The sequence below is a fragment of the Blennius ocellaris genome (genome assembly GCF_963422515.1).
Source record: "Blennius ocellaris genome assembly, chromosome: 15".
In the NCBI taxonomy this organism is placed as follows: Eukaryota; Metazoa; Chordata; class Actinopteri; order Blenniiformes; family Blenniidae; genus Blennius; species Blennius ocellaris.
This window is the reverse complement of record NC_137664.1, coordinates 11,328,750-11,353,525: the sequence shown is the minus strand read 5'-3', so window position 1 is coordinate 11,353,525 and position 24,776 is coordinate 11,328,750. Positions and strand designations below refer to the sequence as shown.

The following is a 24,776-nucleotide window of genomic DNA, read 5'->3' as shown; positions in this document are numbered from 1 at the left end:
TATTCCAGTGCACTCACGTGTACATTCATACTTTATGGCACAAGCTGCATAAGTCAGTGCTGCTCCAGGCTCTATGTTCAGTCAGGAGGTGAAAGCAGCTGCTGTGGCCTTAGGAGCATTGCTGAGAAGATGCATCTGACCCCTTGACCTCACTTAGAGTGGGGTCAAAAACAGATAATATGCCTGCAAGGTGGAGACAAGGAGATTCCCCACATTAACACACTAGGTGAAAATTAACTCTCAATTTTGATTTAAATGCATGTCACTGTGCATTTGCAGCTTCAAATGAAGGACAACAGCAGTAACCAATTCCTGCAGCAGCCATAAATATCCCAGACTGCCTACAGATGCCGGGAATAGTCTGAACTAGACTCTTGAGGTGAAGCGTGGCCACAGGCAGTAAAAACCGAAAGAATTTGACCAGGAAAGTGTTCATCTTTTCCAAAAACCACTCCTAAAACATCTCTGCCAGCACATACAAGTATCTCACCTCCTTCAATGTAATAACAAAAGGATTTCCAGGTGTGCAGGACAAGTCTCTATTATAGAGTTTGACCCACATTGTCCGCCTCCAATGCTCATAGTGCACATGCTTTATCTCATATCATGAAGTAATTTGTTTTTTTGTATGATTTTTGTGTGATGTTTTTCACAATATAAGATAATATCATCAATGTCTGTATGGCGCAAGAATAATTAAAAAGCAAAAACACTTTTAATTCAAAGTCCCTGTTGGGTTTTTAATACATGCAACTGTTACACTGAAAGTTTTACACTAAAACGTATTCTATTATATATAACTAATTTAACCCCATGCTTCCTTTTTCTATATGCATTCCCTCTAACCCTCAGCAGAAATATATTTTTTCCCCTTGACTCACTCAAAAAGAAAAACTTTCTTATATTTCAGATTTATTAGTCATAGACTGAAATATTTGTAGTGATTTTGTCTAATTGTAAACCATAAAATATAGTTCTAAGTTCTAAGTAAAATTAAATGTCTCATTTTCCATGCAACATGTTGTATTTTCAATCAAATGTAGGACTTAAGTGGACTCCACATTCTTAAGATGGTATTTATTTGCATTGTACCAACCTTACTGGAATCCGCGTTTCCCTTAATTTAAAAAAAAAAAAAAAAAAAAAAGCATTTGAACCTAACAGGCCTCCAAGAGAATGCGAGGAAGTGTTTTTAATATGAAAATACACCCTGAAAATGACACATGCTGCACACTTCAAGGTTCAACAAAAGTTCACTCACTTCAGTGAGACATCATCCTCAAAGGTATCCTTGAACTTTCTTCTTGATCTGCAAGTCACCAGGTCAGTTGGTTGAATTAGCATTTTAAATGTTTGCGAAAGAGAAAACATCATCGAATAGGTCAAAAAGAAAGCTAAAGAATGTGAGTAAAGCTGTCCGTAGGGTAACGCCGTACAATGAAAACCAGGCATAACAACAATGCATTCCACTGCCTGAGCCTGATAAAGAGAACCAGATGATCAGTGTGAGGAGAAAATATAGTATTCATAATGTATGGAGCACATATACAAGCCTGGAGGTGGATGCATTTGATATTTTACATTGAATGAAGGCACAAATGAGGCAAATCGTCACATGAAGAAGCAACATTCTTGTAAAAGGGTCAATAGAGTTTATGTCCCTGATTTTGTACATTTTTGTTTTTCAGTAACAATCTCCACTCAAAAGTTAAATAGGAATGTTCCACATGTGTTTCGGGGCCGCATAACAAATAAAGTTTTTCCTAAACGAAATATACGTCACAATGCAACTCACATTTCACTGCATGTTTTAAAAACTGCTCCTATCATTGTGTCCATCCACAGTGGGAGGGAAAGGATCAGCCACCATGCAGCTGTGAGTGAAATAACATATATAATGACAATTTTTATATATTTATGATTTCTGATTTGAGACAAAATACAGATTGTTATTTAGATTTCAAATATGAAAGACTATAGCCAGAGCCAGAACGTACCTGCTTTCTGACATCTCACTTTAATCAGTGGCTTTTCAGCAGAGGGAAATCAATTTACTTCATGTGTGTTTGGAGCAGGACAATGTAACTCCATGATCAGGATTGGAAACCACTGGCACAAACTGAAACATGTCCAAATTCACTTGACTCTGGTATAGATAAAAAGGTGTGTGATTGGATAAAAAAAAAAAAAAAAAGTACTACAGCACTCGATCTACCTCTTTCCAAACCTATATTATCCACAACAGGGTCATAGCTGAACTTAACATCTGGATTGGAGGGCAACTATTATCCATGTTTTAGATGCCCCCCTGCTACAACAAAATTAATTGTATTGAGTGACTTGTAGTGAGTTTTATTTTTTAAGATGAACTAGGACAGTGTATCACTGGTTTATGCAAGGAGTGTATGGTGGATAGCATTCCTGCATCACAGTGAGATTATTCTTGGCTCTGTTCTGGGTTTGGGGGTCTTTCTGAGTAACATTTTAGGGCAGCTGGAGCCTATCTGTGGGGAGTTTGAATGTTCTCCCCTTGTGCGCGTGGATGTCCTCCAGGTATACCCAGATTTCACCCCCATGGTCCAAAAACGTGCTTCTGAAGTTATTTGGTTACATTCAATTAACTCCATCAGTGTGTAAATATGGGTGTATCTGGCTGTATGGTTGTCTGTCTCTGTGTGTTTGCCCTGTGATGATGACCTGGTGACCTCTCCAGGCGGTATCTTTCCCTCACCCAGCTGGGATTGACTCCAGTTACCCTGAACAGGATATCAGAAGTGTAGAAGATGAATGGATGTGCATTCAGTATGTTGAATGCATCCAGGACTGTTTGAGATTTAAATTGTACTGTTGCACCTCTTAGTGGAGATATAAAGAGTTGCATCTCTCTCACTCTATTTATGAATTTGGACGCCATTTCCATTTGAGTGAAGCCTATGAAAAGATACGTCCTATTAAATAATACGCCATTATTTAATCCCATAGTTTTGGGGGGCTTTTTTCTTTTTGCATCTTTACGTATATGCATGCTTGCAAACAGACACAATCGTGCACATAAGCTGAGCACCTATTAATAATCTGATCATATATAAATTGCAGATATCTTCTTGCCAGCAAATATAAACGTGTTTCTGTTTTTTTTTTTTTTTTTTAAGGGGATAACTGCGCACAGTTCGCTGTGTTGCCGATGTTTAATTCCTCTTCACGTGTGTCGGATGTCCTCTGATATGATCCCATGATAAATATATCCCTCCGCCGGACATCTTCCGGGTCGACGACGGAAAGTTCGCGTCGGCTCCCGCTGCACACAGACTGAGCCCGGACTGTCTGCAAAGGTCAGTGGCGTTATCCGTCCTAAAACCCCTCTCTGCTCTCACTTTCCACCGTGCACTTGTCTCGTCTACGCCTCGCCCTGCCGTGTGCAGTTCGGCTTTTCCACTCTCACGGCGGCCGCGTCCATTCAAACCAGCGGCACTTTTTTTTTGTTTTGTTTTGTTGTTTTTTTTGGTCGGCTGCTAGCTGCTAGCTGGTGTTAGCTTCTCCCCCCCAGCTCATCACCGCTGTGTGCAAACAAAAAGAGAAGCACAATGGATGGAAATCACACTGTTTCTGAATCACAGGGAAACATTGTGCAGAAATAAAAGCCCTGCGGGAAATGCATGTTATTTTCAGAAAATGATCTGGGCGACATGGCGCGTCGTTCGCGTAGATTCAGAAGATGATGTTTTATGGTGTTGTAAAGGTTAATGGAGCTTTATGAGAGCCCTGACCCGGTGGGAAGTGGCACATTCAGCAATAACCATTAAACCTTTGCAGGATTAAGGCTGTGTTATTGTCATTGTACTGAAACTTTCAAATTAATTCATATCAATGAAGGGCAGCACTTTGTGGTGACGTGGTAGTTTCTTCATATCAAACTGCCCTCCATTGTTTTATGTATCATCCAGTAATTCGCATTTGTTTCCTTTTATTAGTCACACTCATTTGTAGCAGATTGTTCAATCTATGCCCACTTTATATATACATAGTTTTGTAATCCTTTTTTTTTTAAATGTATTTTATTTTCACAATACAATAACACGATCAGAATCAACTGCAAGTGCCAGTCATTGTAATGTCCAATGTAATGGGTCATACTTTCATGGTTAATGGTATATTCATATTTAAATGGTGGGCTGACAGAAATAAAACAGCTTGCAACCATTTACATGTAACAGCCTTTTCCCTGGGTCCTAGGTGTAGGCCTTAAACAGGCATTCTAGTACTTTCATTCAAATTACTTCCCGAGGTGGTCTGGGACACATCTGACCTCATAGGGTTTGTAGTGTGAACGCCATGTGTCACAAATGTGCTCCAGGGACAATGGCATAGAAGGAAAATAGGTCATATGTAAACGTCATCAGTGTGCGCCGTGTTTTCATTGAAAACATCTGAAGCAGCTCTAAAAAAAATCATCTCTGTTGTTCTTGGTTAAAGTATAGATAAGACCAAACTTAGCCTTGTTCTTGGGACAGAATCACTGCCCGCTGGGCCCACTGACCTTGAAGTTGAAGTGTCATTGAGGTGGCGATACAATCCAAACTGAAATGGTTAGTATGAAACGTGATGAGTGTAAATAGTTTGAATCAGGGCTCGCCACATGTCATTATATCAATCGACATGCATGTTAATGCAGGTGTAAACAACCCCATTGTGAGATAGTGCGAACATGAGAAAGGATTATGGTATAAAAATAAGAAAGTGTCCTTTTATTATTGGATACATGTATGACTTTAATGCATTTGTGCGGAAAAGCCAGTGAAATAGATTGTATAATTACATAAACGGACAGAAATTCTGAGTTCTGATGATTTTAACAGCGGACTGCTGGGTAATCAGGCAAAACTCTTTGCCTTCTGAGTGAAATTGTAAATGTTGCTTAATATAGCGATAGGTCCCCCCAATACATCCACAAATGCTGTAACAAAGCTAATTCAGTGTATGACAGTTTGAATTGTTATATATGAGAATAACCCAATCTTAACTTGAAAGTTAAAAGAATAGAAACATGGTTTTTAACAAATCATACATACTGCACTTTTCAACCATATTTTTTAAACTGTCTTTAATTGACTCATTTCAGATGCAGTTTCAGCACTAAAGAGTGATGGTGTTCATTTATTGATTAATGTTTGATAATAATTTTGGTTAATGAACTTTGGCTCATGTTTTTGACCTGGAGCTATTTCATTGAGGACACTATCCTGTGTCATAGGGGAAGCTGTCGCCAGTCATTTCTAGTTCAAACCCTACTACACCAGCCCCGCAGGCCCAGTTTATCCCGGTTTGATTATCTCCTTTTAAAGTAAATACACTGCCACACATGCTGTTAACTGCCTCAATGTCACTCAGTGGGACTGTGGTTTTAAAGACGCGGCTGTTTTGGCATTTTGATATTGCACAGGTATGTAAAGTCAACATTAAGATGTAAACCTTTTTCCATGTGACCGTCTGTTAGCACAGTTGAAGGACAGTTGTGATATGTGGCTCTCGCAGATGGATCTGTATTGGATTTCAGCGCAAAACATGTCCAATCGTGTGAAAGGTCACACACTTCTGGACGCTTGTTCAACACGAGAGCGTAGTTGGGCATTTGAGACTGCTTTTGTGTGATTACTTTGTATTCTTCGGAAAGTAGTTTAGCATGCGTTCATCTTTTTGTTCTTCTCGCCCTCTAACTCTCCCCTCTCTCCCTCCCCTCTCTGTCTGTGGCTCCTGCCGTCACGTCTCCTCCCCAGGAGGGCTGCTGTCCGACTCGTTGAGCTCCTCCTGCAGTGCGATTGTCAGGTGTGTGTGTGTGTGTGTGCACCATGGCGAGCCTCCTACGCGTTGTGGCGGCCAGCTGCTCGGCCCCCATCTTCAGCGGGGTGTCCTGCGTGAAGCTGCAGAGCAGCAGCGCCGTCAAAACCTCATACGTGCGTTTTTTTAGGACCCATCAAGCTCTTGGCCGATGTGCTAGTCCAGGTAAGAGACAACACATATACATATTGGTGATTAATTTACAATGCACTCAGTTGTGGAACAATTCTATTTTCAGTCCATATCATCATTTCAGCACTGCTGCAATGAAGACAAGTCATGCGGTGGAATACCCTCACAACATGGGCTTTGCATAGACAACAAACATCAAAACCATACAGGCTGTGATGTGGACACACTGCTTAGTCTTTCCCAGTCATTTTGATATTCACCACATATTGAGGTCATTGGTTGCTGCGACTTCTTTCGTGAATGTTCGGCTATTTTTAAAATGTCTTTCCTGAAGGCAGTTCAAGTTGTGCAACGTGTTCAGGTCATTCATACTTCCTCTGTACTTGGCCTCTGCTAAATAACCAAATGATTTGCTGGTCAGTCAGAATGTTTTAATCATAAGTTAATTATCTATTAAGCAAATGCCGGCCTTTTTTTAACTTAAGAATTCAATAACAATTTCAACCACTTGCATTGCGATCTCCATTCATATAGTGTATGAATATTGTGAGTTTGCACCATATGTGCAGTTGCATGACCAGCTCTCCTGTTTCGGCGACCACAGCCAGTCCGTTCACTGCCAAGTAACAATATGATTATGCTATGGGAATACAACTCTGAACTGTACAGTTATGCGGGAAATACAACCTATTATTAAAGCAGAGCATACAGACGCTTGGGCTCCATAATATCAGGTTGGTGCACTTCAGTTGGAAACTGTACCAGGAACATGTGTGTTGAGGGGTTATGGCCAAATGGTTCACTGCTGATAATCACATGAGCGCCACCTGTAGCTCCTTCTTGCATTCTCATGATCTTGTGCATCAGGTGCATGGCAGGTGTCGGCCACACAGTGCCGGGAGCTAAGAAACAATCTTTGTTTCTGAGCTTGTCCCTCGTTGGTGCTGGCAGCAGGTTAAACCGAACTGTCATTGAGACCTGACTATGTCACGCTCCCCGTCCATTCCTTCAGGTCACGTGCTTATTTAGAAGGTCATGTCGTTAATATAAGTACATCATGAGAAGTTAGTCAAGTGTTTGGTGTTGTTCACGTGAAACGTAAACCAATCAGGTGACACTTTACCCTCGTACAGTAGCTCGTCGTCGAGCGCAGGTTTATTTTTATAGCTTTACAGTCAGTGTTGCTTTCAGTGTGAAGGTCACAGCAAGGGTAGCTCAACCCTCAGGCATTGTTTTAAGTGTTGTTTTTTTTTGTTCGCTCCCAACATCTAGTGTTGGGTATGTTCACAGGTATGTGTATGTGTGCACTGTGAATCCGGTACCAGCTGGCTGCAGGAGCTTCATGCACGAGTGTGCTGGCTTCACTCTCTCTTCACTCTCTCTCTCTCTCTCTCTGGGTCTGTCTGGTTCACGTTGACATGACTGAGGGGAATGCTCCTGCAGTTCAGCCCGTTCCAGTAACAGCTGGCTGCATCTATTCTGGACACACAAGTGTCAGTTTACAATCTGTCCTTCGAGGCACACACACTTTGCGCTGTGACCTTTAGGGAGCCCTTAGACGTACAGAATGAGACTATGTGACGATAAATCGGATATTATGGGCTTTTGAAGCTTTTTGTTCCTGGTGTTATGAGAGTGTTACAGCAATAGATTTCAAGTAGCTTACACATGATACCGTATTGTGCAATGTTTGAGTTAATGATTACATTTCGATAGGATTAGTGAGGTTTGTGTCATTATTGACAAATGAGTAGAGAGAGTAACATTTGTACTAACAAGACACATTTGTATTACTAAATGTAATAAGTGTAACATATTTCGCTCTACACTGGGACAATGGTAGAGCTAGATGGCTTCATTTGTACCTGTAAGTGAATTAGATTCACCTTGAGTCACAAAACTCAGGACAAGAACAAACTAGATGACGTGAAAACAGTGCTCAAGGCTAAAAGGCTGGGAGGACAATTCTCGGCAAGGACTAGAGAAAATATAGCGATTACTAAATAATCACATAAAGCCACGATTAAAACGGAAATGACCAGTCCATGTCAGGATCTTAGAAAAACCATGTCATCAGTAAAAGGAAAAAAAAGTACAAACTATGTAAAGATCCTGTTATAAACCAAACTGAAGGATTTTTTATTTTTTTTGCCTGTCAGTATCTCTTGATGTCCTCTGCACTCAACCAGAAACTACTATTTTGCAAACGCCAGGGTGTTTAAGTGGGCGTTTAATGATGTTTATGGAAGTTTTATGTTTATTGGCTTCAATTGGCAACACTGATTTTTTTTTTCCAGATTTAAAATGAGTTAGTTTTTCCTGTGTGCAATCCGTTCTGTGGGTGAAGTAGCATTTATCACTATGACACGATGGATATTATCAACGAAAACGTTTCAATAATATTTAGTGTGAGAAGCAAGTTGCAGCAAAAAGTTTGAGGAAGGCTGCGCAGCAGGAGCAGGACAGAGGAAGGACGGACGGCAGGCTCTTGTGTTTATGTATAGATGAGAGGAGGCAGCGGGGAAGAGCGGCAGTGGAATTTTCCATAGGAGCCGACTCAGCGTGTGACCTGCCCCCATCACCGGTGCTTCAGCACAACCTAAAAAAGACACTATGTCTTTGGCCACTATTATGCTACTTTCTTTAATCTATTTAATTTTTTTCCTGAACTTTTTTATGTCACAGTTTAATAATTAAAATAAAACGACACTATCTGTTTCCTTCCTAAATATGTTACCTGGCCTTTCTGTTTTGCCATCATATTCATCCAAGGAGTGATTCTATTACAGATTTGCAAAGGTTAGCCTGTTGATACATTACTTCATTGTTAGAGGACACAGAGCTTGTCATTCTGCCCACAAAGGTCACACAGGGCAATATTTATGGTGAACACAATTTTAAGCTTTCCAGCCATCATGCTCTAGTTACAGTGAGTATTGGAGTAAATGAAACTGTGGGAGGTTTTTTTACTCGCTGTGTTCTGTGTCGGGCTTGTCTATCTTTTGCAGCATAATCCAGAAATTTGAACAAACCCTCACAGTCACACCTCATGTCGTTCACCATAATCTGTGCTACTCTCCCATGTCAGTTCAAGCTGTTTGTGCAGGAGAGACGCAAAAAGCTGGATGTGGATTTCTACTCAATCCAGAACCTGTGAAAAGCCTTTAGAGTGCTGGATGAGCCATTGGATATTGAAACAACATAACAACGATGAAAGGAGGGAATTTGATGTCAAATTAAAAATGTTTTCTTTGACATTTGTTTTGCGGGGAATACAAAACAATATCTCGCCTACATACAAACTAGGAAAGTGTATTATTCAATTCATGCTGCATTTTTCCCCCTTTTATATATATTTTTTTTAAATAATGGGAATTATAAAGAAAAGGTGGAGGCTAAAACTATAAAAATTGTATTAATGGAGGCAAACAGAAATCCAATCCACTTTTATTTATATAGCACATTTTAACAACGTATTCCCAAAGTGCTGCACATGTGACTGCACATAAAAAAAAAAAAAAACTAAACAGTCCAACACTAAAAAACCATAAAATAAAAATAAAAACAGATTAAAAACTACAAACACATTAAAAAAACTACAAATAAGAATACAACAAATAGAAATGATAAACTGAGCTTTTTTTTTACATAATAAGTGTTGCATTAACAGTTACAGGCTATAAATGCAGACTTGCACAGCATCTAACGAGCACATAATAAGCAACAAAATCTTTGAACCAGCGACCTCGATAAATCCTGTCCCTCGTTTCTCCTCCAGGTATTCCATACAAGCAACTCACAGTCGGCATTGCCAAAGAAATCTTCCAGAATGAACGTCGTGTGGCGCTGTCTCCCGCCGGCGTCCAGGCTCTCATCAAACAGGGCTTCAATGTGGTCGTGGAGTCGGGGGCCGGAGAGTCTTCCAAGTTTCCCGATGAGCAGTACACTCAGGCCGGGGCCACGATTAAAGACGTAAAAGACGTCTTGGCATCTGACGTGTTGGTAAAGGTAAGTTCGAGGGAGGAGGAGGGACTTCAGACGTTTGGATGAAAACCTTGCAGCTGTTAAAATGTCAGAAATGTGTCATTATTGGAGGGACTGGTTAAGAAGAAATAATGAGGGATAATTGAAGGAAAGAATTAGTGCTTTCAAAGCTATGTCTGCTTTTAATTGGTATAGGAAGAAATCCTGAGCATGGGAAAACTGTTCCAAAAGCAAAATTATTGTCATGTACTCTTATTTTCTTTTGTATATACATTTTTGAACAGGTGTTGATTGATCAGAAACTTCATTGTGGGATGTCGTAACTGAAAAGCATTCATAGTGAAAGGTTTGCTTGTCATTTTAGATGTCAGGGATACCGGTAAGAAAAGTGAGATTAAAAACAACCACAGGATTTTAAACAACCACTAAAAGCATTAGGCATTAGCAAATGTTTCTGAAGCTTTGATACACTTTAACGTCAGACTTATTGACTTAAAAGAAATAAGCGCGCTGACCGTTTGACATTACATAGTTATAAAATATAGAAAGAAGTGGAATGATTACCAAAGCTTCAGGCGACGACATGTTGTCACGTCCAAAGTTTATAGTTTCTTTAGTCTGATCAGGAAATACTTATTGAAACATTTAGAGTTTGGTCTTCAAACAAATATTCAAATTTTTTTATTCCTGGATAGGTAAGAGATGAACAGACATTATTTAGAACTGTTAAGAAAGTGATGTTCATATCTTTTGATCACATTTGAACATGACTTTCGGAAAAGAAAAGAGTTTTCCAGATGTTTGAACAACATTTTAAAACCCAATTTCCGAGTCGAGCTGAACCTTTACATCACTGAAATGGATGGTCTCTTCTTCCAGGTCCGTGCGCCCACTTTCAACCCCGCGTTGGGCGTCCACGAGGCAGACATGATGAAGGACGCAGCAACTTTAATCAGCTTCATCTATCCAGCTCAGAACCCCGAGCTCATGGACATGCTGTCCCAGAAGAAAGCCACCGTCGTGGCTATGGACCAGGTGCCTCGAGTCACTATCGCTCAGGGCTATGATGCACTCAGCTCCATGGCAAACATTGCGGGGTACGTCCACGATGCGCTGAAGCCTTCATCATAACTTGCATTTAGAATTGCAGGTCAGGTTCATGTTTTTGGGCACCTTGCTTGGTGGCCCCATAGCCACTGCTGTGTGTGTGTGTGTGTATGTGTGTGTGCATATGTGCTTTTCAGGTGTTGAAAGGCACCATTCAAATAAATATAGTTTCTTTCCGTCACACGTGAAACACCTCTATCTGTTTTTAACTTTCCCTTAAATAGTTGAAGTTGATTAACACTTTCTTTAAACCTCTCCCTTCATGCTGGTTTTCAGCATTTTCAATCCAATCCAATCCACTTTATTTATATAGCACATTTAAACATGTCGTCTGTCCTTTCAAGACAAGATTTCTTTTTTTTTTCTCTAACAGAAAATGGTGAGGCCACAATATCTGAGACTTCAAAATGGAAGTCGGCATCAACCATCAATGGAGTTCCTTCACACAGTTGTATTTATATTTATTATTATCGTTGCAGGTATAAGGCAGTCGTGCTGGCCGCTAACAGTTTCGGACGGTTTTTCACTGGACAAATCACAGCAGCTGGAAAAGTGCCACCTGCAAAGGTGTGTATTTGTGGGTGTTCATGGTGTTGGCTTTTTTTAATTTTAGTTAGTCCTAGAGAGGGTAAATTTTTGTATATATCGTTGTTCATTTCAATTTGTATTGTTACCCATCTCTGAACTATTCTGTGAATAGGTGTTGATCATTGGAGGAGGAGTAGCTGGGTTGGCAGCAGCCGGCAGTGCTCGTTCCATGGGAGCCATCGTCAGAGGATTTGACACCAGGTTCGTCTCCAGTGTCATTTTAAAGAGTCGGCAATAACATTGTAACCTAATATTGGGTCGGTCCACCCTTGTCTGTCCACGAGACCCCCTGGAGATAGAGTAGCGGGAGGTCATTTGACTTGTGAAAGATGTGACATGGGGCCACATGCATTAATAGGTTTTGGCCTCCAGAAACGCATTACCCCATAGGTTCACTACAGACTGGGAAATCCCCATTTAAAAAAAAAAAAAAAAAGCTGCTGTTTTGGAAATGCTCGATTAAAAGTTCACTTGCTTTTAATATATTCGACATTTAAAAATAAAATGGAGAGAAATGTTGAAGAAGTGAATCTTTCCTTGCTTAGACAAACAGCTTGACTTTAGTGGAGGAGTTGATGTTAATTCTGCGATATCTTGAACCCGGAACCTGAAAGTCTGCTCTGACCTTTTTATTTATTTATCTCTTCCCCAAGAGCTGCAGCTCTGGAGCAGTTCAAGTCTCTGGGTGCGGAGCCGCTGGAGGTGAACATTAAAGAATCTGGTGAGGGCCAGGGAGGCTACGCCAAGGAAATGTCGAAGGAGTTCATCGAGGCAGAGATGAAGCTGTTTGCCAAACAGTGTCTGGATGTGGACATCATCGTCACCACTGCACTCATCCCCGGTATGCACGGTGACACTGTCGCATGCACTGCAGATACAGACTGGACAATGAGAACGTGACAATAGAGAATAGTGCCAACAAAAGTCAAAGTTTTGCAGAAAGTATGTAGTGTAGTGTGAGACTTGTCCTCTGGGAAGAAGGTCAGACAAGTGGTTATAAAAAAAAAAAAAACTTGATCAAAGTATATTTTTACATTATTTGCAGCAGCCTCACATCAATTATATTAAAGTTGGACTCCAGGAATGTGTGGATAGTTTTGTGAACATGAGCCTCCTATAACTCATGAAGACTCTCACCGCAAACATTTCTGCAATATTTCATTCTATTTAATTTGTTTTGTAGCCAGACTTAATTGCACATAAAAGAGATTTAGCTTTGTTTTTTCTAGTGTCTTAATAAGGCCTCTATGTGCGTCTTTCCATTTGAACCCTGCAGGTAGACGGGCACCGATCCTAATCACGAAGCCCATGGTGGAAAGCATGAAGGATGGGTCAGTGGTGGTGGACTTGGCTGCTGAGGCTGGAGGAAATATTGAAACCACAGTTCCCGGAGAGCTGTCGGTACACACGGTCGGTGTACACGCTATTCAAAACATACTCTCTGCCTCAAACTGCCGCTGGTTGATTTTGACGGATTTTCTTTACTTTTGTAGGGAGTGACCCATATTGGCTACACAGACCTGCCCAGTCGTTTACCAACACAGTCCAGCACTCTGTACTCCAACAACATCACTAAGCTGATGCGGGCAATCAGCCCAGACAAGGAGAACTTCTACCTGGACGTCAAGGATGTGTTCGACTATGGGACCATGGATCACGTCGTCAGAGGATCAGTTGTCATGCAGGTACGAGGACTTTGTCGCCAGGGGTTGATCAAACATGCTTGCACAGCTGGCGCAGAGGCGAGTTTTCGCACGGCTTCCATGGCTCATATAGTATCCACAGCAGGAGAGCTCCTTCTCAAAGTTGTAGATCCCTGCTCCAGTCACCAGATGTCACCCTAAAGACACCGTCTGCTCAAGTCGGGCTCTCGTGTATTGCTTGCCAAGATTTCGGAATACTAATCACACACACCTGCACCTTATATTTTGTATCCCCGGGGTGGTTTCTTCAGCTCTCTTTCCTGGAGGCAGTCAAGAGGGGAAAAAAAATAAAAAATGCAGCACACAAATGCAAGTTGCTTTCTTACTTAAGTGACTCCAACTTGTCATACATATGAAAAGACACTCATCTAAATTTGTCTTCATTTTTTTTTTTCTTTCTTTCTTGCCACTCGTCACTTTCAGGATGGAAAGAACCTGTTTCCCGCTCCTCAGCCCAACAACGTGCCCGTAGCCGCTCCACCCAAACCCAAGTCTGTCAAGGACGTGGAGGCAGAGAAGGCTGCACAAGTCTCCCCTTTCAGGGCCACGCTCACCACTGCTGGCGCGTACACTGGAGGTCAGTCGTCGGGCATTCAGTAAAAGAAAAGAGGCATTATGAATATGATTTATCCCGGAGACGCTAAATCGGTTGTCAAAACGGTAGCTGTCGTCGTTCGGTGTTAAAGGTGGCTGAAGTCTGCCATCGGGTGAAGGATGGCTCTCCAGGTCGTGACAGGAATGTGCACAAGAGGCAAGAAGTGACAGAGGGCATATTACAAGCACACACATACACAGGCACCCTGTTAGTGTCAGGAAGTGTGCATTGTAAAAACGGCGTCCTGCTGAGTGTTTGTTTGAAGTCGCACCAGAGTGAGGGGTTCTCATGGTGCCCTGTGTAAGTGCACCACATGTAGTTAATGCGGTTCACACATTGTTCGGGTGCTTTGGTAGTTTCCTACTTAACGCCACCACACTAAAGCTTCAAAAAGTGAGAACACACTGAGGGCTGGTTATTACCTTATTAGCCCAACAAAGTAACCCTATTTTTTATTTTTTATTTTATTTTTTAATAATTTCAGATTAGCTGTTATGCATGGACAGTTGATTTCACAACCAGTCACTTCAAAATCTTGGTGTGTTTCTCCCAAATGTAACGAGACAATTAGCTCTTCAGCTAATAAGTAGACCCGTTTGTTGAAGAAACAGGAAATTAGGACAACTTGGGTGGTCAAATGCCCACCATACCAGTGAAATTTGCTTCAAGTTGGAGAAACATGCAGAATTCGGAAGTCGTTTGTAGTACTCAAACTGCCTCTGGCAAAATATAAGAGTTCAGGAAGTCTCTCATTTGACCTTTTGATAGCTTTTTATACTTATGTGGTACACTCTATCATCTTTATGTGTCTGTTTTCTTACTAAAGATGTTTCGTACCTCGAGGGTTTCGGAACATCTTCAGTGGAGGTCTTTTCTTTTTTCTGCTGAGTTGCCTCTGAAAAGTGGTTTTAGCAGCATGTGACATATGACTCGTGCGGCTGATTTCATTATAATTTTGACACTACAAATTGTTAAAAATAATCTGTATTGAGTGAGTGCGTCAGCCCAGTTGAACTTTTCTAATTATTGAGGAGTTATGGTTATGAGAAGCATGTCTGTATGACGGGGAAGTAAGAAAACTCTTAACTTGTTTTCAACTAAAATACAATATTGTAGTCACTTCAAATATTCTTTTTAGATTATTATATCCTTGACCATTACCCTGAATACTGAGAAAATGCTGCTTGGATAGCAGTTGATCAGTCAAACTTAAGGAGAAAATATCATTTGCAGCTCTATTTCTTATTGGTGGAAAAAAATATTTTGAGGCTAAAATGTTACACTGTGCTTTTATTGGCAGTGATTTTTACCAGAAGGATACAAAGTCTGATTTAATGGTTCACAGCTGTTCTTGCAGGTATGAAAAGCAAAAAGAAAGTGTGAGGTTTTAGTAACTTGGCTCCTGTGCTGTGTGCAGGTTAGTCGTAGTGCTGGAATTAGTGCAGTATCCTGCAAAGGACAGAAAATGACAGTCCCAAGCGAAAGATGCTGGAAATGAAATGCTGCAGTGACTGAAGTCATGAAATCCATCCCTGTATGTTGCTTTCCAAGTGCTTCGAAGCAGAATTGGATTTAGCTCTGAAGCGAGCATAGGCTTCAGACCTGGCAGGGAGGATAAAGTGTCCCCTGTGTCTCCTGGCCTCGGTCCGGAGCTTTTCGAGAAGGGGGTCGTCTTCCTCTCTTGCCTCGAAGCTGATGCTACTTCGAAATACAGGACTTGGACATTCATAGAGGAACTGCAGCATTTATTTTTCCACTAGTTGTAGCTGAAACTGTACATATACTGACATTTCTGCATCCCTTTAGTCTGCGTTGATCCCTGGCGAGTCTGAACAGTATAGCAGCCAATTGCTCACTCTCTCAGACACACACTTAAGCAATGATGTCTGTGTAACTGTGTAGATCTCCGCCACGTAATGTTCAGCTGGAGAGCCGCTGCCTCACGTCATCGACTCCCAAATGTGCTCTAACGATGCTCTCCGGTGTTAAAAGTGAACTAAGCGCTAAGGATTTATTAAAAATGGAAATATTTTAGGTGTTTTTTTAGAATGTGTTTTAGTAGGTGAGAACATTTATCGCATATAAAAGCCACCATGTCAGTAAAAACTTGAGTTTCCTTGCAAAAGCCTTTCTTGCAGTCGTGGAAGCGCTTACAAAATATTTCAAATGTGTCTGTGTGTGTGTGTATATCAGGAGCGGCCACTCTGCTGGGCCTGGGCCTGTGTGCTCCAAATGCGGCCTTCACTCAGATTGTCACCACCTTCGGTCTGGCCGGCATCGTGGGATACCACACCGTGTGGGGAGTCACCCCCGCCCTGCACTCTCCTCTCATGTCTGTCACCAACGCCATCTCAGGTTAGTGTTTCTCACCCTCTTTTATTCGAACGCGTTTCTTTGTTTTGACAGTTTACGTTACACTTGTATGAAGAGACAGTCACTCTTAATTGTTCTGGTGAATGTGAGCGTCTGTGTGTGATTTTCTTATTAACATTAAAAGCGGGATTTTTTTCTTCCTGCAAAATACCTGCAGAAAACCCAATGCACTCACAGGGAGAACATGCAAGCTCCACCTAGAAAGCCCCTCAGCCTGGACTCAAACATGGATTGTTCTTGCTGGCTCTATTCTGTAAAGAATAGAGCCAATATTTCACAAAACACGCATTTAAATCCACAATTTTTTATTTGACCATCACTTCATCAATGTATTTTTTGTTGTCTGGATCTCTAATGGCTGATAAAGTAATTTAATTCTTAATGTAATAAAGCTGATAATGTAATAATAATAATAAAATGGTAAAATATAATTTTTTAACCTTTATTCAGTAAATTGATAAATTGACTGTCCCATCTACTATGCATATTTTCCTTAAACAATCTGCAGAAAACGTGCATTAAAAACCATTTATTTTTTATGTATTTTTACATTATTGGATGCTGTTATTACACTTTGTCATGATTTTTCTCTCATTTTATTACATCTTACATTAATCAAAACTATTATGATATGAGTTACAACTCCCAAAATGATTACATCATTGTCTATTATTACATTATTAGTTGATACGAGGTCAAACATTCATGTAAGGTGGTCTGAAGCTGTCAGACATTATCATTTGTACAAACTTCGACCACCTTTAATTTAATTTTCCCCCAGAATAGAAAACACAGCAGGCTTGAACCTTACACCACAAAAACAAAGCATCAAATACAGATGTAGTCCTGCAGCGGATCTATTCAAAGAAAACCACAAGGACCTGAGTGTGTCACGTGTCAGTCCAGCGGGCGGCTGCAGTCTCACTGCTGCTTTGTTGCCATCGAGTCCAAATAAAAGTTTTAAAGATAGTGTCCTTATTGTTGGCTGCTTGCTTAACGCAGAGGGGTTAAGAGGTTAGAGGTGTAAATGCATGTGTGTGTTCTCGCGGCTTTGATCAGTCAGGAGCCCCCACACTGGGGTAGGAAGTAACACACCGTCAGTGATCTTTGAGGGTCGGGGGGGATTGCTTTGCTCATTTCGCCGAGCACACAGCCAGGCATCAGGGCTCAGCTGCAGAGTCCAGCAGTGAAACAACTAAGAGACAGTTTACACTTTGTTTTAAGACTTTTAATAGAGGCACAAACGTCCCGCTTCCATCTTTAAAATCACCCTTTTCACTTTAAAAGATAGAATTCTCATGATTAAAAAAATAGTACGTTTCCTTCTTTATTTTCTGTTGTTGACTCTTCTCTGTCTGCCATCTGAATGTCTTCATCTCCTCTTCGCTCCCTCTTCCCTCCCAGTCCAGGTATTTTCCCCTTCACATTTGGCATGGCCTCATTCCCTTTTTTTTTTTTTTTCTTTCTTTTTTCATTCCTGTCACTGACTGACTGCGGTTCTGGAAACGGGCGAGACCAGCAGAATTCAGTTGTTGTTGTGCCAGGCATCATAAAGACACATGCACACACAGACATTAGGGAATGATGTTGGAATTCAGAATTTCGATGAGGGATGCTTATATTCTTCACGGGGCGATTATAGAGTTACATCCAACAGCGGCTCTATGAATGGAGGAGTCATCCTAAGTACCTCAGACACAGGTTTCACATCCAGTAGCTCATATCTGGTGTCTGGGAAGAAGGCTTTTATCTACTTGAGAGCCCCCCTGTAAGCCTGGTACCTAATGTTTGGGACAGAGACACCCCCCCCCCGGGACGGTCGCCCACCCACAATATACTACATCTGTGGATGCGTCACATTTGGGGTTCAAGTTTGCCCTATTAGCTTTCTTTCTGGCTAACTTGTTCGCGATGCTGGGCACACTTGCCTTTGATCTCGACATTTATGGTGTAATGATGCCTGTTTTCTTTTCTGTACTCTTTTGTCTAATGTCTGGCTTTATTATGCTCCCTTGTCAATGACCAGTGTGAGATTTAGGTTGTGAACAAGACAGACTTTGTTCAAGTATTTCTAGTAAAACCAATTACTTTGTTGTTGTTTTTTTTTAATTCAGGTATATTTTCTCAAATGAACTTGCTCATTGGAAGCTGAACTTGATTCCTGATATTCATTCCTGATATGTGTATTTTTCATTCAGTTAAAATACTTCAAATTCAAACTGTGAACAAAATTATTTTGCTTTGGAGAAACCTCAGATTAGAAGAAGAATAATTTCAATGAAAAAATTTGCATTAAATCACCAGTAAAGGTTGATCACGGGTAGATTGACAGCAAATAAAGGCCAAATACAAAAACACAACGAAAAGACATAAAATTAGAAGTCATTGCCATTGTTAACACCTTGACAAATTTTTTTTAAATTTTTAATTAGAATTTGGGAGGGCATCTGGTAACGATGTCTAACCATGAACATATATGTTGTTTTTGTTTGGCTGAGAGGTTTTGAGGCCCAAAAATCAAATATACAGCATCTCTAAATAAATAAAAAACATTTAAGATTTTTAAATTCACTCAAGTTTATTGAAAATAGGCCTGTTCTGTAAAAAATAACTGAAGAAACAAATTATTTTTAATGAGATTGACATCATTTGTCAAACGAATAATGATGATGGGTAACATTTTCAAGAATGTAAGTTGCTCATATTAAAATTCATTAAAAAGATAAGATTTTGTCATTTTAAAACTAAATTGCAAAGGGCTTCATGTCAAAGCGCAACAGATGCAACAGATACAATGTAAATCAATAGAATTAAATTCTGAATATTTTTAATCCTAAAAGTCACATTTTAAAAAGAAGTCTTTTCAAAGCGGATTTAAAACAAGACTGGGTTCGCCAGATATTCTCTGGCATGTCATCCGGGAGCAACGGGGTTCTGACAGAAAAGGATGAGTAGTTCTTGATTTTAATCTTCTGGGGATCATTTCCAGAGCCAGAGGACCTCAGGCTACGTTAGAGGTCATACGGAGTGAATCACTCGGGTACATCACTGAGTGTTTCACACTGTATGTCCTTGAACCCGGGACTGTCCCATTCTTTACTTAAAAGTAATAACAATAACGATATATCTGTAAAATCAGTAGCAGTCGACAGTTCAGTAAAGCTGAATTTAGTCAAATGTGCTGTTTGAGTACTATTAATGTTGAATGAACTGGATTTTTGCTTGCGTTTCATTAGGATAAACCAGATTGTTGCAGGTTACAGCATGTTAATCACGTGGTCATTAATGACAATCTTGAGGTTTTTCAGTTGAAGACTTGCACAGACCCTGGAAATTCTATGCAGATAAAGAAAACAGGGTTCATGTTTGATATATTGGCTTAAATTAGGATGATTGTCAAGAATAATACCTACACTTGTGGTGAAGTAATTGATGGAGATGGTTGTTTGTGGGAACTGTTGCCATGTTGAATGTGGACTAATTGAAGTGACTTCTGATTAAACTGTACTGAATTGTTGAAAGTTAGTTATTTAAAGCCAGATCTGAATGTCATTGAGGCAAGCACATTAAGAAGTTAGGTATGCGTGTGTTCTTTGTTCCAGCAGGATGTCAACTGCATATAAAAATGAGTCACAGTTGTAGGGTTTCCCAATGTAACCAAGCTACAGATGTTTATAAGAGTGCACACTTGAATTTGACCTATATTTTTGTAACAGGAGTTGTGAAATGATGTTTGGTAGCAGTGGAACTTTGTATCAAAGCAGATCCAACACATCATTTTGGTTAGGGGAAAAAGGGAGGACATCAACCTAGCGTTTTCCTCATTTGAAAGTCTAATCTAGCACTGTTGACTTGAAGCACAAACATGCGTGCGTGCACACTCTCTACCTGTTAGTCCACCGAAATTGCATACAGTTGCAAGTCTTTGTGCGGGCCGGCTCCCACAGCGCTGTGTATTGCATCGCGCCGCCTGTAAATCATTACAGTACTGATGTTATCAAGGTTTCCTGAGCCCCTTTTGGTTTCAAATAAAGCACTCCCTCTCTTCCTCTCTTGGTTTCATTCTTTGATTCATTGCCGTGTTTTCCTCGTTTCTTTTGGGGGGGGGGGTTGTTGCGAGAATCACAAAGTGAAATGTCGGTGGATGTGTGGATGAAACAAATGCGATTTGTTCAATGAGTGAATTTATGTCTACTGGTTTGTTTTTGTAACGTTTTCCCCCACGATCGTTTCCTATTTATTCATATGCAGATCAGTCGTGAATTTGTAAATATTCGTTTTCCGCAGGTCTCACAGCCGTGGGTGGTCTGTCCCTGATGGGAGGCGCCTACACTCCGACGACTACTGCCCAGACACTGGCTGTACTCGCTGCCTTCATCTCTTCGGTCAACATTGCCGGTGAGTCATCCCAACACAGACACCTCACAGAGATCCCTGCCAGTCACAGCAACCACAAGCCAATAAAATATCAACCGAGGCTGAAGATTGAAGTGTTTTATATTGATTGTACAATAACATCATCTCAAACCAAGTTTCACAGCTGCCGTCTCCGACTACCTTGTCAGACCAGAGGCGGTGGCTCTGGTTGTCGGACCACACACATCAATTCCTGCCACGACTCCTAATAATTCCCATTATAATGACCAAGTGTTCCCGGAGTCATTAAAATACTCATCACTCCCTAATAGTCCGGGGGAAACGGAGTGTTCCTCCAGAGCTGGGCCATGAATTAGTTTTAATTTCTCGTATTAGCTCACAGCGAGACAGCGGCTGAGACTTTGATGCGAGCTAATAAATCATTGGCTGGTGTAACGGATCTGTTCAGTGTGTCCGGTAAATTGTGCTGAAGCCTCTTTGAGTTTTTGCGTTTGAGGGACGCACCATGAGGTTTTAGGTTCAAGGCAAGGCTGTGAATACTGCCACAAATAACGAACTCTTTAGGTTGGATGGAATCGGTCTTCAAACCACTTTTCAATGTTTTAGATTTCCCTCGACGAAAGCATCCCCAATTCCCACAGTCTGCAGACATACCTACCCTTTTTTTTTAAGTTCTGTTTGGGTTCTGACAGACATGCACGTTTCTAAGTATTTGACCACATTACCCAACAACCCATGGGAACAGAGAAAAACGTTCCCCGAAAAGGGCTGAAGCACAATGAAGGAAATTTAGCTGCAATAAAGCAGACACAGATTCCCCCCATTTTTTCCCCCACAGTTCCAGTCATAAGATATCAAACTCCATAGAAATCACCTGGGAGTTTGGGATATTTACAGCAGTATACTTTTCATGTGTGACTGGGAAACAGGACAGTGAAACATGGAGGATGCAGAGAGTGGAGGTATATAAGAGACAAGAGTTAAGTACTTGGGGTCAACCGTCCAAAGCGGAAACAGAGAAACAACGTTGTCATGGTTTGGTTATTTATGTGGGAGAGTAGATAGCTTTGTAGAAAAGGATGCTAAGGAATAAGATGATCTCCTGTTAGAACAGGAAAGTGCAGAAGTAGACAAACTTGCAAGTTCTCATGACCTGTCGATTTTTACCACCCGGCATTTAATAGAAGACAAAGACACTTTTCCAGTCACAAACAGATAAACCATTAAAACAAACCGAAATTCAAATAAACCCTTCCTTCATCTGGATGAACACTGCATGTGGGGAAAAAGTCTACTCTTCATGTCGTTGCATCTCTTTGCCTGGTAAATAAACTTTTAAGTCCATCCAGTGAATCTTAGTTACCTGGAGATGCTTCAGAGGTAATTCAGGAATTATTCAAATGAAGTAATGATGATGATAAAGGCTAATAATAAAGCAAGCCTTTTACTGCGTCCAGTGTCCTCAGCCTTTTCCTCGCACAGACATCTAGCCTTGCTAGTTTTTCTTTGGCTATATTGTTCTCGGGCTCCTCCCACAGCACTGCTCTCCAAAGCATTTGAGATGCAGCATTTTGTAGATTTTGAGTTGCTTATTAAAAACCAATGCGGAGCACCAGTTGCTGACCCCTCACCCAGCCCGAGTGACCACTAACTCCGCTTTTATGTAAAACACTGGGAGATGAATGTTCAACCCAGAATGACCCCACTGTTTCCAAGAAAAATATACGGCAAGTCGTATGCCAGATGATTACATAATATGTATAAACATTGTAAACGTAAAGCTTAATTAACAATATGAATTGTTAAGTTATTTGCTCGGCTATTGCAATGTGAACCTGTCATTCTTTTTGCCACATTGATTCACACGGAAATAGAATCTCAGAGCTGATTTTCTAAGCTGTAAGTGGGGCACCATGACAGCCCCACTTCGCCTACAACATATCAAAAATATATATGAATAGAATAGATTAAAATGCAGGGAAGTAGTTTCCTCAACAGGATCAATAAAGTGTCCTTTCTTTCCTATAATGCCGGGAGGACCAGGCAGGGTTATACCCTAGTCAGTCCATCAGAGGACACACATGAATCCGGAGGCAATTTAGAGTCACCAATTAACCTCGGACACATGTCTTTGGGTTGTAGGTAGAAGCCAGAGTAAAGTGTTGTGGTTGGAAGTGAATGAATTGATCCAACTTTTCTGACTTTTTCCAGCACCATTAAAACATATAAAAAAATATTTATAGAAGTCTGCTTTATGCCCAAATAACTAATGGAATTCCCATCACTCTAAATCAAAGGAAATCAAAATTGTCAACAGTTTAAACATTGTGGTGAATAACAAAAAAATAAAAAAATGGGTCAGCACTGTTGGCATGTTTCTGTAAAGCTCCACTGTGACTGCAGGTATGACTATTAAAAAAAAAAATTCTTTCAGGGTTCCAAACCCCCCCCCCCCCCCCCCCTCCACCCCCAAACAAAAAGAAATAACCAGAATATTTGTTTTTAATATTAAGATTCATGAACATTCCTCCCAATTTGTTTATTCAGACCGGTTTGCAATAATAGAAGTGGGATTATAGTGACATGTTTTAACAAGCGGTTGTATGAAGTTCCATGGACTGGACAGAAAAGTTAACCTCCGATTCACCTCGGACATACGGGTGCATGTGTGTGTACATGTGGCTACAATCATGCCTGGGGGGAATAAAGAGAGACACACATTCACTCACTGTAACTTGATCTCCTGTAAAAGGGTAAGACACTGTCTGGTCTCAGTTCGAGACATTTGAGGATTTCTACTTGAAATATTTACACTGACATAAAGTAGACTCATTAAATTTCTGACACTGGTTATTGGGCTTGGCAGCAGTTGGAACTATTGGCTATAAAACACCTGTTGTCTAAGAATAGATATTTTTCAGGTGCAAAAGGTTCTTGCTAGTTTATTTCTATTTTTTTTTTTTCCTATTACTTTATAAATCATGTTTTTGTCTTTGGCTTGAATCAGTATTTGAAACAGTTTTTATGCCACTGTAAGTACAAGTGTTTTGTTTATGCTATATTCTCCTTCAGGTGGTTTCCTGGTGACGAAGAAGATGTTGGATATGTTCAAGCGTTCCACTGATCCTCCAGAGCATAACTACCTCTACCTGCTTCCCGGCGGCGTCTTTGTGGGAGGCTACGCCGCTGCACTGCAGTCTGGATACAACATTGAACAGGTGCGAGGGGTCGTTTGTACCACATCCACTGTGTTTTAGTTTTTTTTCCCCTACTGAACTAGTTTTTCTTGTACCAATAAAATAAGTACAAACCAGCAAGTGACTGCTTTCCAAACTTCCAGATTTATTATTATTTTCCTTGCAGTTGTGCAGAGCCATCCAAGTAAAATCGTTTGGTTTTCTCTCGCTGTCTCTCTCGCCAGATGATGTACTTGGGCTCAGGTCTGTGCTGCGTCGGTGCCCTTGCCGGCCTTTCCAACCAGTCCACGGCTCGCCTGGGTAACGCTCTGGGTATGATGGGAGTGGCAGGAGGCGTCGTTGCCACTTTAGGTGCCCTCAAACCAAGCCCGGAGCTCCTGGCACAGATGAGTGCGGCCATGGCTGTCGGCGGCTCTGCTGGTGAGTGAGTGAGTGAGTGAGTGAGGTAGACCTGCAGAACAAACCAGCACTTACAGAGGTGCGTTGTCGCATAGCTCTTAAATAAGTGATGAGGTTTGCCAGACGTATGAGACATGATCAGTTTTGACACCACGAACCTGATCCACTCGGGATTTTTCTCGCACCAAAAAAAAGGCGATGACCTTGATATTGCGCACACAGGTGTTGAAGCTGATCTGACGCTCGATTGCACTGAGGCACTGAGGATTGTGTTTGACATATGCACCAACTAACACACTATAAATGTGGTGCTCTTGGCTACATGACATCATGTGGTGTCAGGCATTTCCCCCAGATTGCAAAATCTACTGACAGGAGCTTATGCGTAAGGGACGAGTGGGGAATTGACCCACCAACCTTGTGTTTAACAGAGCCATAGCTGCTCTTAGTAGTATTATATCCACGTTTAAGTTTCTGGCATTGTGA

The 24,776-nt window shown here is 41.0% G+C and overlaps 1 protein-coding gene across 1 annotated transcript in view; it reads left to right on the top strand.

Annotated features, from left to right (window-relative positions):
* Positions 1 to 3,258: 3,258 nt before the first annotated feature.
* Positions 3,259 to 24,776, top strand: part of nnt (nicotinamide nucleotide transhydrogenase) — a 34,864-nt gene continuing 13,346 nt past the window's right edge. Inside the window, exons 1-14 of the mRNA XM_080510218.1 lie at positions 3,259 to 3,332; positions 5,775 to 6,000; positions 9,746 to 9,975; positions 10,831 to 11,048; positions 11,538 to 11,625; positions 11,759 to 11,847; positions 12,300 to 12,487; positions 12,923 to 13,056; positions 13,140 to 13,331; positions 13,773 to 13,926; positions 16,138 to 16,299; positions 20,605 to 20,715; positions 23,767 to 23,912; positions 24,116 to 24,311. Of these exons, the coding sequence (XP_080366344.1) occupies positions 5,847 to 6,000; positions 9,746 to 9,975; positions 10,831 to 11,048; positions 11,538 to 11,625; positions 11,759 to 11,847; positions 12,300 to 12,487; positions 12,923 to 13,056; positions 13,140 to 13,331; positions 13,773 to 13,926; positions 16,138 to 16,299; positions 20,605 to 20,715; positions 23,767 to 23,912; positions 24,116 to 24,311 (2,062 nt within the window). The 5' untranslated portion in view covers positions 3,259 to 3,332; positions 5,775 to 5,846. The remainder of the gene's footprint in view (positions 3,333 to 5,774; positions 6,001 to 9,745; positions 9,976 to 10,830; positions 11,049 to 11,537; positions 11,626 to 11,758; positions 11,848 to 12,299; positions 12,488 to 12,922; positions 13,057 to 13,139; positions 13,332 to 13,772; positions 13,927 to 16,137; positions 16,300 to 20,604; positions 20,716 to 23,766; positions 23,913 to 24,115; positions 24,312 to 24,776) is intronic.